Raw genomic sequence first — 17,874 nt, forward strand, 5'->3', positions numbered from 1 at the left:
CTAGGATTTAAAAAAAAGAAAAGAAAAAAACTAGGACTGAGTTTGCATTACACCATACTCCAGATTAAAAAATAATAATAATAAAGTCGCGAAATATTGGGGAATTGAAGACACACTGAACGCTTCTCAGCCACTCGCAACGGCTCTGAGTTTACCAAAGGAAGCTCTGGAAAAACCCCTAAAAGGGTTGCCGGAACAAATGAATCGGATAAGAGCGAGAGACAGAGGATGGAGAAAAAAGAAAAAAAAAAAAAAAGAAAGAAGAGCGAGAAGGAGAGGGGGTAAGTGCGATAAATTAGAGAAGAAAATAAAGAAAACCTCACCCGAGATGTCGCCGGGGATGCTTGCCTACCACTCACGGCGAACTTGAGCATTACTCTCAGCTACAACGCTAGTTAGCCTCGGTGCCAGCAGCACTGCACGTAGGGAGGGGAGAGACCCACAGCACTTTCCCTTCCTCGCACACTCTCTCTCTCTCTCCACCCTTCACTCAGTGGTAGAAGGAAAGGGGGAACGCAGAGGCACCTCTTCGAGATCTTCTTTCATTCCAAGTGCGAAGAGCGAGCGAGCAGAAAAGAAGGCCCTGGCTTGAAAGGGGGGGACACAACCCTCACGATCACCTACAGTTCCGAAAAAAGAAAGACAACTACGTAATGCCAACATACGCGAAACAAACAAAAAAAGTATTTTTGTTAATTTTTAAGTTGACAGTGCGGTGGGAGCCACGCACTCGCAGGGCCAATCAACCTTTCATCACCTGATCCCGCTCTTTTTGCGCGCGGAGATAGGGGGCGGGAGAGCGATCACGTGACGAAAGATGAGGCGTGCAACTGGTCCCAACGACCACGTAGCCTCCACCGCACTGTCAGCTTAGGGGTGAACATAATACGCAGCTTAGTAGGCGCAAACAGAGGTGGAAAGAAGGAATGTTCACCCTTCTTTTTTTTATTTTTTTTTTTTTTGTTGGAAGTTTGTAAAGTATATAAACGGGGCCAACACAAATATACGCTCAACGAACGGAACAACATTTAAAAAAGAAGGGAAGACTGAAAACGAAAAGGAGAGGGGAAAGGGGTAAGCGAGATGCAAGTAAAGGCCTGAGAGAGAAAAGGAGAGAGAGAGAGCACAGAACAGAGCGACGTCTAGAGGTGGCTTTCGAAGCAGGCCCGGCCTTAGAGCCCCAGTTGGAATCCTTCTGTGGCCCGGAGTGTTTGTGTGTGTGCATCCCTGCGAGGGCCCTGCCCGAAATACATGCTCGTGGGAGGCTGTGGAAGAGGAGAGAGAGATGCTCTTCTACCCTCTCCCAGCAGCGACCTCCTTTTTCCTTTCCCTCATCTCCGGAAGCGCAAGAGCGGTCGGCAAAATCTAATTTGCCATCGTAATACGGGGCAGAAAGGAGGGCATCAGTCAACTTAAGAGCGACCAAAGCTGAGATTTCAAGAACAGCTGGGCGGTTTGCCATTAGCTCCCTCGGTGTTTCTTTTGTTCTTAATTGGGGCTGGTGGCGGCGGTCTTTCCAGCAGCCAACGCTGACAGAGCGAGATCGCGGGAAAGGTACACATTGAACGTGGTGCGCGCGACAAAATGGCGTCTAAGTATCGTTACATGATGGAAAACGTGGAGATGCGCCTTTGCAGAGTGCGAGACCAAACCGATGGAAGCACAATAAGGATCGGTACGCACCGTGACAAAATTGTGCGTACAAGCCAAAGGACAAGAAATGTCACAAACGTAAATCTACGGATGTTTGGTTCTGGCTAGAGAAAATCTTTTCGCCGTTTAGTGACTCAAGTGGCGATGTAAGCGAGTTCGTTCATGACTGACCAAAAAACAAAACAGTGCACAAAAAACGAGGACAGGAGATAGGGCTAATAGACAAGACAAGCGCCAACTTACAACGGATTTTTTTTTTTTTTTTTTTTTTTTTAGAGGGGGGGGGGGGGGGGGGGCTTAAAGTTTCAGAGCAACAAATGGAGCCCGAGACCAACAAACCAAAGCCCTGCAGCCTCAACACACAGTACAAGATTCAGTTGTCGGTCAGCGCTTGTTTTGTGTACTACACTTTTTCTGCTGAATTTGTTTTCGTGCGCTGCTTGGTTTTCCTTAGTATAATCCTTTTCGCTATTTCCACACCATACACTTTGTAGTTACCCATTCATTCGCTGCACTTGTTACCCTGAATTTACTTCATAAACACCGTCGTAAATGTGACAAAAACAATCGATGTAACGATTTTTTTTTCTTTTTCACATACAATTTTAAGAGTTGAGACGAAGCAAACGTATCTCAGCGCAATCATGTTAAACGTTCCTTTAAGTAAATAATAATAAAAAAAAAAAGATTACTCAACTTATCTTCTAACGAGCCGTGTGGTTTTCGACAGGGGAAAGTCCCTAGAAACGCCTTAAACATGTCGATGATGTCATTACAACATAACATCAAATAAACGAGCAAAAAAAAAAAAAAAAGTACGTACACATTGGGGGACAATGCTAGCGCGAACACTAAACTCGCAATTCTTTTTTTTTAGCGCCCTTAATTTGTATTAACGCAACTATAGCTGTCTCGCTAGTAGTGCGTGCGACAGAACTTAAATTCTAAGTGAAACGCAGGGAAATAAATGCCTGCGGTGTTTTCGTGGAGAGTGTCTTCCTACGAATATTTCCGCGCCGCGACGTCGATACGCATGCGCAGTGCCGATACAAACCTCCCATCCCCTCCCCCTCTCTCCCCCCTTCGCACACGCACACAGCTTCCTAAAAAAATGGTGTCGCGTTCTAATGCCCCAGTCCCGCTCCTCGTGCCTCGTACAAAAGACACGGCTGCATGAAGACACAATGACAGATTGAACTGCCTCAACCGTACATTCGAAGCGCGTGTCAAACGTATCTATAGGTTTCGAACATGCTGTCTGTTTATGATCAATGTGACCGGCATTCAAAGAAGAAACAGGCCTCAGAGCGCGTGTCTGCACACTTTCTTTTACACGATGTATTAGCAGTGTGAACGCGCCGATACGCTGCCGTAATATGTAAGTGCAGGGTTTCCCCAAAAACAAAATGTACATATTTTTGTTTTCTTTTTCTACTTTAAAAAAAAAGTACTTTTTTTTTTCTTCTTTTTCTGGAGAGGGGGGAGGGGGGAGGGGGGAGGGGGGAGGGGAAATGACACTGCACTTTTGCACTATACTCAGCCGACAAACATGCATGCGTAGTCGATATACAAACCTACACCCCCTCAGCACGCATATATAGAATTCGTGAAAATGCCGTTTGTTCCCGGTATATACTGTTTCGATTCGTTCCCCTCGCAGCCCCTCCTATTCGAATCTCCTCATGTTTCGTGCAAAACCCCGACATTTCGTCGAGTGTCTTTATTTGTTGAGCGAACGAGGCTCCACCTTCGCCCAGTTTTAAATTTAGCCGGCACCGCTTCCGCCGCTTCCACCTCCACGCTCGCTTCGCTCAGTCCCAGCCCATGGCTCTGACAAGACAAGCGAGGGCGGGTCGGACACGGGCGAGGCCTTCTAACCGATCAAACTGTCGCCGTAAAACTCAAACGCAAAAACACATCGAGAAAAAAACAAACAAAAAAACGACCTCAAAGTTTGCTGGCGACCCTATAGGGTCAAACAAAGTTCGGTCAATTTCCCGATTAAAAGTTGTACCAAGGCTATTTTTGTACTTCGCCTTTCAGGGTACACTATATAATCTGATCTGCAAACACTGAAAGGTACAAAAAAAAAACGATTAAAAACAGATTTTTGAGAGCTCGATCAAAGATGATGTTCAGTCGTCGTCTTAATTAAAAAAAAAGTTGCACTAAGGACGTTTTGATAAGCACTATTTGGCGCCATAACTTGATGAAGTTGCAAAGAAACATGATCAAACATAGATCGTTGAGGGTGGAGAAAACCTGTTAAAAAAAGCTTCGATCAAAGATGAAGCGCAGACAACTTCTCAAGTTGTGACGTCAACGAATGACGTCACAGCCATCTCTTTTTTTTCCCTCTCTTAATGGAAGTAAAGAGAGAAAATGCAAACTTTGCCCTAACGAGGTGACAACGGGCAAGACGACACGCGGAAGAAGACAGCGCGCCCGGAGTCTCGTTTTTTCTTGGTGACGTCTCCCAAGTTTGAAAGTCTGGCAACGCCACCTACAGATGACGAGGCCCGCTCATGACGTCATCATTAGTGGATGCCCAACACCTTGCCCCGAGCGGCAAACACGGCGCTGAAGGCTCATTCACACACGTTCGACCGCGTCGAGACCGCTCGAGTCGAGCTGTTGCTATGGCGACCGCCTTAGGACGGGCCAATAGGGGCCGGAGGCGCCGTGCCGCACGACGCAACGCGGCGCAACGCGGTCGACGCAATGATGTGTGAACGGGCCTCGAAGCTCGACAAGAGAACAGGCCGCAAAGCGACAGTCTTGGTGCCGCCGCGGTAAGCGACGCAAGCCTTTTTTTTTTTTTTTTCCCTGGTGGTATTGACAATTGAGTCTAAAATAGTCGCTGCACGGTCCTTTTTTTTTTTTTTTTTTTTTTTTTTTTTGTCTTTACACGGGACGTTACGTCCGAAACGAAGTGCCTGCGTTCTCTGTCGACGGGAGCGTTTCTCTCTTCCGGTAGAAAAATAGATGGGCTGCGGAGACCGGTGTTGCCAGGCGTCGAAGAGCAAACTCTGTCTCGCCAAAACTTAAAGAAATAGTTAATAAAGAAAAAGGTGACTAGGACATAACAGGGAAGTAGGAATTCAGCAGTTACTCACCTTAGGTTCGCAGTGGAGGTGGCAGCAGTACTTGCACGCTGCACGGAGACGGGAGAAACAGTAGATGAAAAAATAAGAGTTGAGGAAAAATACGCCGCTAGCATCTCTAACGTGTAAGTGTATTTTGTAGATTCGTTTTTTTTACTTCGTGAGTCACGCGTTAGTTAAAGCAGACACCAGGAAGAGTTTCTTCGTGACTTATAAAGAGAAACTTAAACAGCCACAAAAAGATAAACACGAAGATCACACTGCTGACTACCAACTGAACCATTATTGCAAAAATTGCAACGTACAAGCCACCACCACTGCATGGTATAAATGCATACGATGGAGTTATAAAAAAAAAAAAGGTAAACTTACGGATCAAGGAAGAATGACACAAAATCTCTTTTTGCTCAGTCCATATACCGGGTGTTTCGGCGAAGACTTTCAAAACTTCCTACCAATGAGTTCATTTAGAAGAAGGAAAAATCTTTTTGAGAACAAATTGCTATTCACGGCGGAGGTCAGATATTCAAAACAAAAAAACACACTAATTAGTGTTTTTTTTTTTCGAAAGTCACGGGTAACGTTTTTTACGTTACTTATTTCAAGTAACGGGTAACGGAGTTACGTTACTCGTCGCTTTTTCTTCCCAAGAAAAAAAAAAAAAAAGATACACTTCAATTTTTTTTATGTTTCTAGATTCTAAGCCATGTAATTTTTTTGTGTTTTTTACGTTTATTTTTTTTTTTTGTGAGCATTTAGGTGAAAGCGTAAAAAAACAAATAAAGTAATTACGTTCAGTTTCCGTGTGGACATAATGTGTCTCAAAATATGGCGCTAATTAACGCATACCTGTAACGTCAAAACAGTAAAACGTGTTAATTCAAAATTCAAAAAAAAAAAACGCAAACGCAACGTGCGTTAGTTTTTATCGGTAACGGTAAGGGTGACGCGTTCCTCTTATTTTGAAGCAACCTAGGACGGTAACGCGTTCCTTTTATTTGCGAGTAATGAGCAACGTATTTCGTTACCTTTGTCTTCGGTAACGCCTACAACACTGACCGCGGCAGAGACTACACAAAAATCAGCGCCGCTTGTAATACAAAAGGTTTACTGTACTATATTCCGTTTCCCAGACACGTAGCCAGCATTTTTTTTTTTTTTTGTGAAGGGGGGGGGGGGGGCGTTTATGACAACATGCTGTATGAGGTGGAGGGGGAGAGGAGGTCCCAGCAAAATGGAAGATTTCGGGGGGGGGGGGGGGGGGGGGGGGGGGGGCGAGCCCCAAGCCCCCCCCCCCCCCCCCCCCCCCCCCTGGCTACGTGCCTGCCGTTTCCTCGTGTTTTCCTACCGTCGGCGCACCGCAATTTTCCAAGTTTTAATTGGCTCTTACGACGCATCGTACTAGTAAGATGGAAATAAAACGTAAGAAAACATAATTCTTCAGGTGTCTAGATTACAACTTGCACTGTTCGAATTCAAGGACCCCTTCAGCTTCCTTTTACGTCAAACAGCAGCCAACGCTACACGATTCGATGAAGCCAATCAGAAAGCGCCAAACGTGCTTCGTCACGGCGCTTGTCGCTGTTGTGCGCTTGATGTCACCAACTAAAACAATCATGCGCAAAAAAAAAAAAAAAAAAAAAGAAACCGGAGGATTAATTTGGCGTTTACTATAGTCAGTCTTCTGGCTGAGGAGGAGGAAGCAGAGCTGAAGAGAGGAGGAAGTTTCCTCCTCTCCTCTAGAGCATTCCGTCTGCTTCCTCCTCCCTTGCCCTCCTCGAAAACTTTCCTTCACCGGTAACAGGGACTATTAGCCCCGAGAAGTTCGCGTGGCGCCCCCTTACGGCGAACCGGGATGACGTCACGGCGAGGAGAGAATTTTTCCCCGACTCGCCCCGGTCGCACTGTGGAGGCTGTGACGACGCTAGCTGTCGGCGCGCTCGTTTCTATTTAATATTTTTTTGGCGTGTTTTTCGTAGGAAGTGTAAATTTCTATATGTGCCTTTATTGAGGTATGGCCTGTAGCTACAGGAGGAACTTCAACCAACATTTGAAGCATGGTTGACAGGGCAGGCAACGCGTGAATCGCAGCTGGTATATGAAAATGAAGAAATATGGCCACAATTGCAGGAGCATCACTATAGATTTACCTTTCGCACGGTACATGCTGCTGATGGTCTGAATGAATGAGCAGGTTGTGTATACTATTTTTTTTTTTTTTGTATCTCTGTTTTTAAACAAGATCGCCGAAGCAGAAAAGCTGCATGTTGTTCGAGCAACATACTAAATACAGTCTGGGCCATGGGGAGAGAATCACAATTACGACAGCCCAATTGCGGGGGAAAGTAAAAAAACAAGATGCATTTATAATTTACATTGCTCGCATTTGACCTTTGTTGGATTCGGATAGTATTTCAATGGACTACATGGCTGGTATCTGTGAACTTGTTTATATCAACCCTCGAGTAATGTATAACAAACGTAAGCGAAGGTGCCTAGCTTGTTATTAGTCCCTTAAGCCCTAAAATTGAGATTTTACTTAAATCGAATTGTCCTGAAGCTAAAATATCAGAAGCTTTTCTCACGCAGACTGTCGCCCTACACAGGTTCCACATTTTCTGCTACTAGTGCTGCACCTACCACTGGACAGCCGTTCGAATGCTTGTTTTTACTCCTGTTTTCCTCTGCTGTCAGAGAGTCCAGCTGTAGGGAGTGTGGAGGCTGAGGAAGCTTTTGGGGACCTGCAGCAGTGTCTCTTTTAATTGGAAATGATAATTCAGACCCAACGGTGTATTTTCCGAATACCAAAGGCTGGAATAAAGAATGTCAGGAAAAAGTATAACCATTCCAAATTACGGCACTATTGCTGTGCATATTTTTGGCAGTTCAATACATATCATACAGGCAACTGGGGGCAATTCAGCCGTTTTTGCTGCTACCATACAAACTAATTTCCAGTAATCGTGCATCTTCTAAGAAATATGCCTGCATACGTGTATAAACTATATAATAAATTCACGACGAAGCTACATTTATGTAAAACAACGCTGTTCAACGAGCACTTCAAAGATCATCAGACGCAGGGCCTTTAAAACATCTGCGAACCAGCACATACAGAGTGGCAGCGCAGAGTCGCGGTCGCGAGCTAATTTGCCGACCACCCATAAGGCCCATGATATAAATGCCACTTCAAATGCCTTGAAAACGGGATGTAATATCGTCCTAAATCATGAGCATGCAAGGAACAGAATTCTAGCGTCTGAAACACTTGCGCCACCGCTTCACCGACCCCTCGCAAGATTGCCGTGTGTCTAGTGGACGGACGAGGAGGTTCATTGGCGGAATTGCCTCCGCTTATAGCTTTCGGGACTTGTAACCCAATTTTAAAGGTAAACGGGACGAGCAGGCTTATAAAATGTACAGAAGCACGTCAATATCGGCCTAACTCAACGTCTTGTACACCGGGTAAACGAAGTCCAGCTCCTCGAAGAGCTTGCGGCACACAACGTCAAACCAGGAAACCGGTGCTGGGAAGCGAGCCGATGCGAGATCGCGGAGCGGAGTACTCCCCCTGACGTCACGGTACACTTCACCCAATCACGGCGCGGCGACCGCAGCGACGCTTGTGTTCGCTCTCGGGGCTAATAGTACTCATTCCAACCAGGGCCAGGTACGTAGCCAGGCGGGGGGGGGGGCATGCCCCCCCCCCTGAAATTTTTTATTCTGCTGGAACCTCTTCCACAACCTCCCCCTCATACAGCATTTTGTCATGAGCGACCCCCCCCCCCCCCCCCCCCCCTCTTCCCAAACAAAATCCTGACTGCGTGTGCCTGACCAGGGCTCAGTGTTCGGACGTCCCGGCGCGGTGTCTCCTCTCCCCCTCTCCCTCAATGTCTAGCCGTATAGGGCGGAAGCCGCCCAAGTTTCCAGACGAGACCTTACGAAGGAGCCTGGCATAACGAACACCGTCCGTAATTGTTTCCGCGGGCCGCATCCACGGGTCCCGTTCTATTTCGGCGGCGTCCCGAACGAGGCCTCGGTTCCCACCTCCACGGTGGCCTATAGCTGGTAGCGCGCCCCCCACCGCTGGTGCCTGGTGACTGAGCCCTACACTGTGACACCCCCTTGTCTCGCTTCCGGAGCACTATTTCCGCCCTCCACCGAACCGTCCTCACAGGTGACGTACGCACCTGCTCCACCTCATCACATGACGGACACGTCGCCGTCGTCTGCTCAAGCTCCGACCGAGGGCGAGGACACCCCTGCCGACGGAAGACCAATCGTCTTTACGTTCCAAGAAAGCTGACTAAAGGCGTGCTGATAAAACAACGTCATGCTAAAGCGTAACGATATGCTCCCGTGATCCACAGTGGCCCCAACCACGTGAGTGCGTGAGGTGGCAAACGCTGCTTTCGTGAATAGAAAAACTACTTAGGGCGACGGCTGCTCATGGATCAAACTCTCATCTGTGCAATAAGCAAACCAGATCTTACGGGATTTGTGTGTCCAACGTGAGTTCAATATACTACCTTGTATGTTCTTGCAAGTCTAATCGAAAATGTTCTAGATAGGTAAAGGTTTTATTAGGATTTGGACGGGTGCTCTTGCCCGACCTTTGCAGGAGGCTCCCTGGTCCCTGAGGGGCTGCTGACAGAGATCGCAGCGCTGTGTCTTGCGGAACTGCTTGCTTCGGAAGGAGTGCCGGGTCTCCCCGCCGGCCTCCACCCTCCCCTGCACGACAAGGAGGACGGGTTACATTTCCCAGACTTCCACCACGACGACTGGGAACAACCAACAGCTGCCGAAGTCACTCGGGGCAATATAGTTACGGAGGAAAACCTCGGACACACGAAACGTCTCCGAGTTAGCGGGCAAATGGGACCCGACCCGCCAAGCTGTTTTACAGGGTTCTTTCGCCGGCCTCCCCTTCGTGACCGACAAGAAAATAAAAGTTATTTCATTGTATCGTACTACACACTGTATTACATTGGATTGCGTGATATTGTTCGCGTTGTTTCGTATTGTATTGAGTTGCATTGTATTGCGTTGTTCTATGCTGTATTCCGTTGCAATATATTATGTTATGTTGTATTGTATTACTGCCCAGACCGGTTATAACGAAATAGCGGCTACATCGAAGCGATCACGACTTCCCATTCCCTTTTGCACTTCGTTATAACCGCAGTCGGTTATAACGAAATACCGGATATAGCGAAGTGATTTTCGATTCCAGTTGACTTTGTTATAACCGGTCTTGACAGTGTAATGTATTGCATTGTGATGCATTGTGCACTGTATTAACGTACCGTAATATGTTATGTTGTATTATCTGGTATTGCATTACAGTGTATTATATTGTAGCGTGTTGTACTGTACTGCACTGTTACATAGGTGCCCCCCAGGGGGTAAATGCGTACGTGTGGCGGTCCGCGACCCGACCTTACTTAAGAAATAATTACCAAATATAGATGCCGTGTCCAACTGGGGAGGTTTACATTTATTGTCGCGCGGAGTTAATATATAGCGAGTTCGTTTCACGGCACTCGTGCCCACGCGTGCCCACTCGCAGCGTGGAACGGGTTCGTTTCGGCCGGCACTCCACGAGTGGTTGCACTTTCCGTGTTCGTTTCAGCGCTGACACCCCACGCGTGCATGCACTCGCTGCACCGAGAAAATCGGGAGTGCGCCAAAATGCAATCCCGTCATGCCTCACTCCGGTGGGGCCGGCGAGGAGCGGGAGCAGACGACGAGGGTTCGTCTGCTACGATGTGTCGCGGAACCGAACGGGAAAAAAAACTAGATTTTCTGATAGAAATCGCGTCCTGCGGGAAACAAAATCAAACGCGAGCTTGAATTGTGAGCGTCTGCTATTTCACGGAGGAAGCAATTGGCAACCCCTGATTTATTTGCAGGTTTTAAATCGCTCTGTTGCCGTACAACGCTGAAATATACCAGTGTGTAAAGAAATGCTCAGAACAAACGCAACAGTGGCCCCCGAGATGTCGATCACCATCCGTGTGCGGGTGAAAAATTTAACATTTGTCGATAAACCTCCCCCAGCAGAAACCTCTGACTGCCCAATAAGCATCAGAGAAAGCTAAAGATGGTGACTGTACCCGAGGATTGGGCAACATCATCATGTTTAACATTTACCTACGCAGCTAACTTGCCTTGTCGTATTTTGTTTGAGAAAGCTCTCGTTCTCGACGCCCTCACCAAGGCTAATATCTAATCCACCTATAATGACGATCCAAATCGAAAGTCCCAGTTTTGCTGGATATTCCAACAGGCTAGTTTTAAGCTGTACCCTTTCAGTGGTTCACGCATAATACCATGCTCAAACGGATCAAGCTTCTGCTCGGACACCATCATCACTTTTCTTCAGTGTAAACGGTTATAAGGATTGAAAGATCGCAACCAGCTGCTTTGTAGACAGCTGGTTGCGGAAATTTACGCCGTCTGTAACTATCTCTACGGCAGCCGAGCTGCTTGAAGACATCGCAACTATAAACTACAGGTTGCAGTTGCCAACGTTTGTAGATAAACGGTGGTAGCGACTGCATTCTCGCGTCCCCACGCATCACTCGGAACAGAAAGGCGCTAGTTTCGGTTTGAAGTCAATACCTTTTCTACAACATAGATGGCGGCAGCATCAGTCTTCTGCACTCGGTGCATTTGGCGAGTTCGTTTCAGTCCAGTTTTCCGTGCAACACTCTGTGAGTGCGATGTATTCTGGGAGAGAACTCGAACGGTGCCAGTGCGTGTGAAACGAACTCGCTAATAGAAACCTCATCGAGCAATCCAAGCTACTCCGAAGAAAAAAGAAGAAAAAAAACGGAGCTTGTGAATGTGCACATTAAGAAGCCCGATAATCGACGAAACTGGTTCAACTAATTAGCGGACCAATTTAGTCGGTGAAGTCGGACTGCCAACCTGGGGTCTTAAGCGGGTTAGTACAATACTCATCCAGATCGAAACTGATAGGTGCAGGAATCCCTGGGTTTTGCAGCGAGATCTTTCGCCTCTACGGTACGCTAGAACAAACACATTGCGACCCATCCCCGTGTCCCCCGTTCAGTGAATAGGGAGTTTTCGTAGACCGCGTTTCCCCCTTCGCTAAGCCGTCCGCAACGAAGAAGTCGCTACTGCGCCTGCGCGCCCATGGCCTTGACTGTAGAGTTCTGGGTATCGTAGCGGGTTGCGGGACGGCAAAAAACGATCTACGAAAGCTCCCTAATAAGTCCTTCGCGTAGACTACGTGAAGTCCTCGTTAGTAACCTCAGCATAGATAGATGGATGCATAAGGCTGAACCTTTTTTTTCTTTTTAATTCGGCGGTAGCTTGTGCCACCTAGCGAGTGCTTTGGGTATCAGCACCTAACCTCCACTTAGTATTAGAACCCGTAAGGTATAATTTTCTCATATTACGCTCGAGCTCCACCAGATGGCCATTTCTATATGACACACAAAAACACAAGTGGCATTAGTGATAAGACATAAATCTGGCAGAACTTGCCAACACAATAATTCCTACAGCGTTTCATTGTTTCTAAAACATATAAAACAACACTCCCGCCAAAAAGAAGAATATATGCAAAAGACCCACCATTTCCGGCCAAAAACACTATTAACAAAAACCAGCACCATTCAATAAATCAACGTAGACGATATAAAACAATCAGAAAAAAAAAGCTATCAGACAGGGCGCGCATCTATATACGAAAAGGACACGCGAACCGTGCACACCAACGAACGGGCCTACAAGATGAACTCTCACGCACAAACAAAACCACAAAAACGCCCCAAACAATCACACACACAAGACACACGTAGAACGAAAACCAACAACTAAGCTAGATAAATCAAAAATAAGAAGCGACGATAAATAACACAAAAAAAAAAAAAAAACGATCATCGTATCGGTAGTGATGCAACCACACGCCCTTCCAGCGTCTCGTTCGTGTCCTTCCGCGTTTGCGTACCAGGCGCACCCATGGACGCCGCACAGCGTGGGGGCAAACCCGCTTACAAATGCATCCGCGCACAACAAAAAAGTAGGTCCCCCCAAGCCCGCAGCGAACAAAACGCTCATTGAGAAGAGACCGTCAGAGGTGATCGATTCTCTCGAGCCGACTGCACGGAGTCAACCGAGAAATATGGGGCTCCTTTTTGGCCATTCGATAGAGGGACACAGTGCGCGACACTGTTAGGGGGAACGGTCATTCAGCATTTGTCTGAAGCCGCATTGAGGCTACTGATATCATACAAATAGACGCGGTGGTAGCTTCAGAGGGTCACGGGGAGACTGGTTGGTACATGTGACGTTCTTTCCTTACAGCGCGCATGCTATTCCTCCTCTTCAGCTATTCCTCTTCAGCTATTCCTCCTCTTCAGCTGGACAACTCTATCCGGCAACAGTTGGACAACACGACCCAGTCACATCGCGGCAACAACGACAGTCGGGCAACATGTTGCCGCCGCCCGGCGACCGTGTTGGCCATGATTTGTTGTCCGACCACCCAGTCGCACACCGCGCTGACTGGCGGGGACAACACGGGGAACACTCCGCCATCTTGATTGTTTATAAACTTCGTTCGTGTGCGGCGCGGCGTCGCTGGAAATGGGACTCGACAAAGTGCTAGTGCGTTCGGAGGGCCGGAAATTACCACGGGACAATGTCAATCAGTCACTGTGATTAGAAAACTTGACACGGCGAGTATTTTCCGGCCTTTTTTTAATCAAAATGTTCTTCGTTCGCTGACAAAGCGGATAGCCCTGACCGAGGAAAGTGAGATCGCTGATATATGTTCGGGATTTACGCCACGATATGAAGTGCATCTGTCCCGTTCTTTCTTTCGTGCAACTCCTATTTCTACCGTTAAACTGAGTTAGCACCGGCAGTAGCCCAAAGCGTCTTTTGTAGCCTGCTGTTGTGCTGAACTGACAGTGCTTAAAAAATGCGACCCCGACACGATCGGCCTTCTTGAGAATCGGTAAAATATTTTTCAATGCTGTCTATCTGCTTACCTCCTGCTATCCGATCGCTTCGTTCATCAAAAAGTCCTGGGTATTTTTTAAACAAATCAGGTGTCTGGTAGCGGCTGTTTCCAGGTTTCAGGCATCAAGAATACTGATCAGAGTGCCTTAATCATTGTTAAATAATGTTTCCCAAGCCTTTATTTGAGTAAGACGTTATTGATAAGGAATTATAGCTCTGCCATCGAAGCTATGTGGGTTCTCGTGTTGCCTGCCCGAAATTCCCTCAGTCAGCGCGATCAGGGCGATACGCGTTGTACAACGCAAGCTGCTGCTGTTTTTTTGTTGCCGCGAGCTGTCATACCGAAGCAACATTTTCGTTGTCGTCCATGTTGCGCTGCCGTTGCCGCGATGTGACAAGTTTGTCGGACAACACGGGGAGCGAGCAACAAGTTGCTCGACTGTTGGACAACGCTTTGTGTTGCTGTTGCCGTCGTGTTGCCACAGTGTGGCAGGGCTTTAAGCTTTGAGTGTACGGACATTTGACCTTCACTTACCCGCTATCTGGCCCCTCGTAATCTAATCAGTGTAATTATACGCTTAATAGAAGACCAAAAAAATGCTGCCGCAATTCGACGTAAGCTACATCGAAAATACAACAAAAAAAAGGGCCACTTTTTTTTTCTTTTTTTTTTGGGGGGGGGGGGGGTGGACGGGGGGGGGGGGGGGGGTTAGAGTTAAAATATTATAATCACAATTAATGGTGTGGTGAAAACTTTTCGTCGGGGGCAATATTAGCTTAAGAGGTTAAGTAAGTGTTGGCGGCAAGACTAAATGTGTTTGTGCAGCAATATGCGTCAACTGTGAAAAGAACGTTGCCAAAGGATTTCGCAGAATCTCCCTAAAAGGGAGGTTCTGGCAGACGCAGTGCTGATGTTTTTTCTCACGGATGGACGTCAAGCTTGTTTGGATCGAAAAGGAGATTCGAGTAGGAAGCGACACATTACTCCAGAGCATATTCCTAACACAAAACGCTTTTCTTTTTTTTGTATGTTTGTGTCAAAACATTTTTTTTAATGTTTTGTGATTCGCGCAAAGTACACTGTAGATATAATTAAACGGACTTCGCGTGTCTACGGGGAACGTTGAAGTGCATATTTCTCCTAGAGGGAACCCTTTTTCAATGTTGTTATACCGGGTGATATTTTTTGTTCGAAACAGATTTCTTTAAAAAAAAAAGCCATGAAAGCTACACTTATACGGTTTGTGCGACTGAGTTATACGCGATGGGGGACATTATGTAGGTGGCTAATCTTTGCGATAAGTCGGCTAAATAATTTAAATTTGTTAATTAACTTTTTTATTTAGTGGAAATAGACATATGGTTCCAATTAGAAAAACTTGCTGAGCGTTATCGAAAACAACTAAATCAGTCATTTTCAGAAAGACTTTAAGCGCCTGAGAAGCGCAGTAGCGCACCAAAGTTACCACTCGTGGAGCACGTACAAGGCTAGCGGTTGCGGTAAGGCGCCCGCGCAATTTTTCCGTCTCTTATCTAGCCCCAGCCTTGAACCTGCTCCACGAGTGGTAACTTTAGCGCACCATTACTCTTCTCGCGCGCTCAAAGTTTTCCTAAAAAATACTGATTTATGGGTTTCGGACGACGCTCAGCGAATTTCTAATTGGAACCGCAGGACTATTTTTACTAATTAAAAAGTTAATCAACGAATTCTAGTGAATTACCCACCAGACAGTGACGGTTGTTCGCCCCTCGAATGCCCGCCAAGCTCGGAAAACATATAGCGAAAACGGCATTCACGTAGCAGTAAAAACGCTTAAAAAAAAAAAAAAAAAATCTGCTTCGAATAAAAAGTATCACCCGGTATACGCCATCAACCCTTCTATCCTCGTTTTCAACTCAAGAAAAGATGGCGGTTTGCGCATTGTTAATACGCCACGCGAAATAGTTCTTAGGAGATTCCGTTGCCGAAGGAAGAAGCGATGCTTTTAGCGTCTGAAATGTGTACGTCTCGATACGATAACACATACGTAATCTAAAATGCACCTATACATATCTTAATTCTTCACAGGCACGTAGCCAGGATTTTGGTTCAGGGGGGGGAGGGGGGGGGGGGTTATGGGCCCCCCTCCCTGGCTACGTGCCTAATTCTTCACATAAAGGGCGAAATTAGTCATACTCCCCGAGGAGACGGACTTTTTTTTTTTTTTTTTTTTACAGCAGTTCTTGAGATGAGAGCATACACAGTACCTGTATAGGCTGGAAAGCTTTTTGGTACACTACATGAAATGATAATTTATTTGACCAAAAAGCAGTAGAACAGCCAAGTGGAGCAAAAAAAAAAAAAAGCAGCACACGCACGCCAAAAAATAATACCACGAAAAAAAAAAAAAAAGAGCAAAAAAAAAAAAAAAAAAAAAGAGCAACACACGCACGCCAAAAAATAATACGACGAAAAAAAAAAAAATCAGGGAGCCGGTGAAAAAGAAAGTGACAAAACAGAAAAGGAGAGGTGTCCCGAAAAGTTATGCGGAACAGCTCGTTCGACCTCGAGATTTGATTCGAGCGTGCTGCACGCTATGAATGCTAATCTTCCGCCACTCTTCACACCAGCCGTCCCCAGCGTGGCATATAAACACTGACGCGCTTTATAAACGGGGGAAACTCCCCTGATGTCTCTCTCTCTCGGATCAGAGAAGGCAATAAAACGTGCAACGCGTGGATACCGTTCCGTGGATCTGGCATTATCATAATCCCGCGCCGAGAAGGTGTCTTCGGCGACCTTTCGACATTCTAATACCCCTGCAGGGGGCCCTAATGTCCCGCATACAAGATATGTCTTATGCGGTGGCGCGGGGAGATGGCAATCTGGGCCCGTTTGCTGGAGCCATCAACGCCGTTTAGATACTCTCACTCGATCGCAAACAAAAAACTTGGCAAATACAAATGGGTTTGGCACACTAGGCAGACATCCGACAAACGCAGTTGGCCGTTGACATGCCGACACGCGAGGTAATGGCCTAGAGACGGGACGGCCAATGTCTCCGACGATCGCTAAAACCGCCGGTTGTTCGGATGTTTTCGTTAATCGCAGAAGAAGAACTAGGCGAGAAATACGTGTACGGGATCGCCCGACTATAGCGAACATCCGATAAACACTGTTTGCAAACATGTCCGATACACCGTGATAGCGACCGTTTGTTTACATCTCACTGTTGCCAGCTATGACCAGGAACAAGCGCGTGTGTACAGCATACTGCGAAAGATTTTTTTTTTTTTTTTACTATTTTCTTTTTTTCATTGTTAGGAAGTTAATTTTGTGATACAGGAGGGAGGTGTTGCTTGTATGCCGGCTTCTGAAACCTAGGCACCCACAATTAAAAAAAAAAAAAAATCACTCAACATGGATTGTTGCAAAGGTATAGACGCTTTGCAGCACCTGTGCATGGACGCCGCCATGACTGACCTTCAGTTTTTGTTTCCTCTTATTTCGTCTATTTCACTTCGTCTTTACCATAGCAGGCCAGGTTATTGCCACATTAGATTCAACTGTGTCGTTTTCTAAAGCATCGACGTTTGTAAAGGATCGCTAACTACCGTTTCAGTTGGTCGGCATCTCGGTAAGACAAGAGAAGGTCAGCAATGGCGGCTATAATTTGGCGCGTATGTAAAGCGTCTATACATACAACGGTCATAACTAGCACACCGAGCTCAAAGCACCTGCGTGGAGCGAAAGCTCGCACCGCGGAACTCAGCGTCTCTAAGTTAAATTCTCTCTCCCTAGAAGAAATGGCAGACATAATGTATTAGTCTACCATTTCTTCTACATACTACAGAGTCTACATACTACATGTTCTACTCTCTAGTCTACATACTAGAGAGTAGAACAGAATCTTCTGTTCTACTCTCCCTAAAGTAGCATGTACCCTGAGCAGCATGCACAGCAGCATGCTGCTCAGGGTACATTCTTTCAGCAACAGCGTGAACCAGCGTCACCATGTACACCTTTCCAAGAAACACTCGACCCCAGGGGCAACAAACCGGTTTCGAGCCCAGTCACTGAGTTTGAGGCTAGACTCTCACCGGCGTCCCTACCATTTCTTCTACATACTACAGAGTCTAC

At 46.6% G+C, this 17,874-nt stretch overlaps 1 protein-coding gene across 1 annotated transcript in view; it reads right to left on the bottom strand.

Moving 5' to 3' along the window:
- LOC8036419 overlaps positions 1 to 17,874 on the bottom strand; it is a 243,659-nt gene that overhangs the window by 91,915 nt on the left and 133,870 nt on the right. The window contains exons 3-4 of the mRNA XM_042289137.1: positions 9,371 to 9,488; positions 4,770 to 4,807 (exon numbers count right to left, since the gene is read on the bottom strand). Of these exons, the coding sequence (XP_042145071.1) occupies positions 4,770 to 4,807; positions 9,371 to 9,488 (156 nt within the window). The remainder of the gene's footprint in view (positions 1 to 4,769; positions 4,808 to 9,370; positions 9,489 to 17,874) is intronic.

This window comes from Ixodes scapularis, unplaced genomic scaffold (assembly GCF_016920785.2).
Source record: "Ixodes scapularis isolate PalLabHiFi unplaced genomic scaffold, ASM1692078v2 PGA_scaffold11__112_contigs__length_91849675, whole genome shotgun sequence".
Classification (NCBI taxonomy): domain Eukaryota; kingdom Metazoa; phylum Arthropoda; class Arachnida; order Ixodida; family Ixodidae; genus Ixodes; species Ixodes scapularis.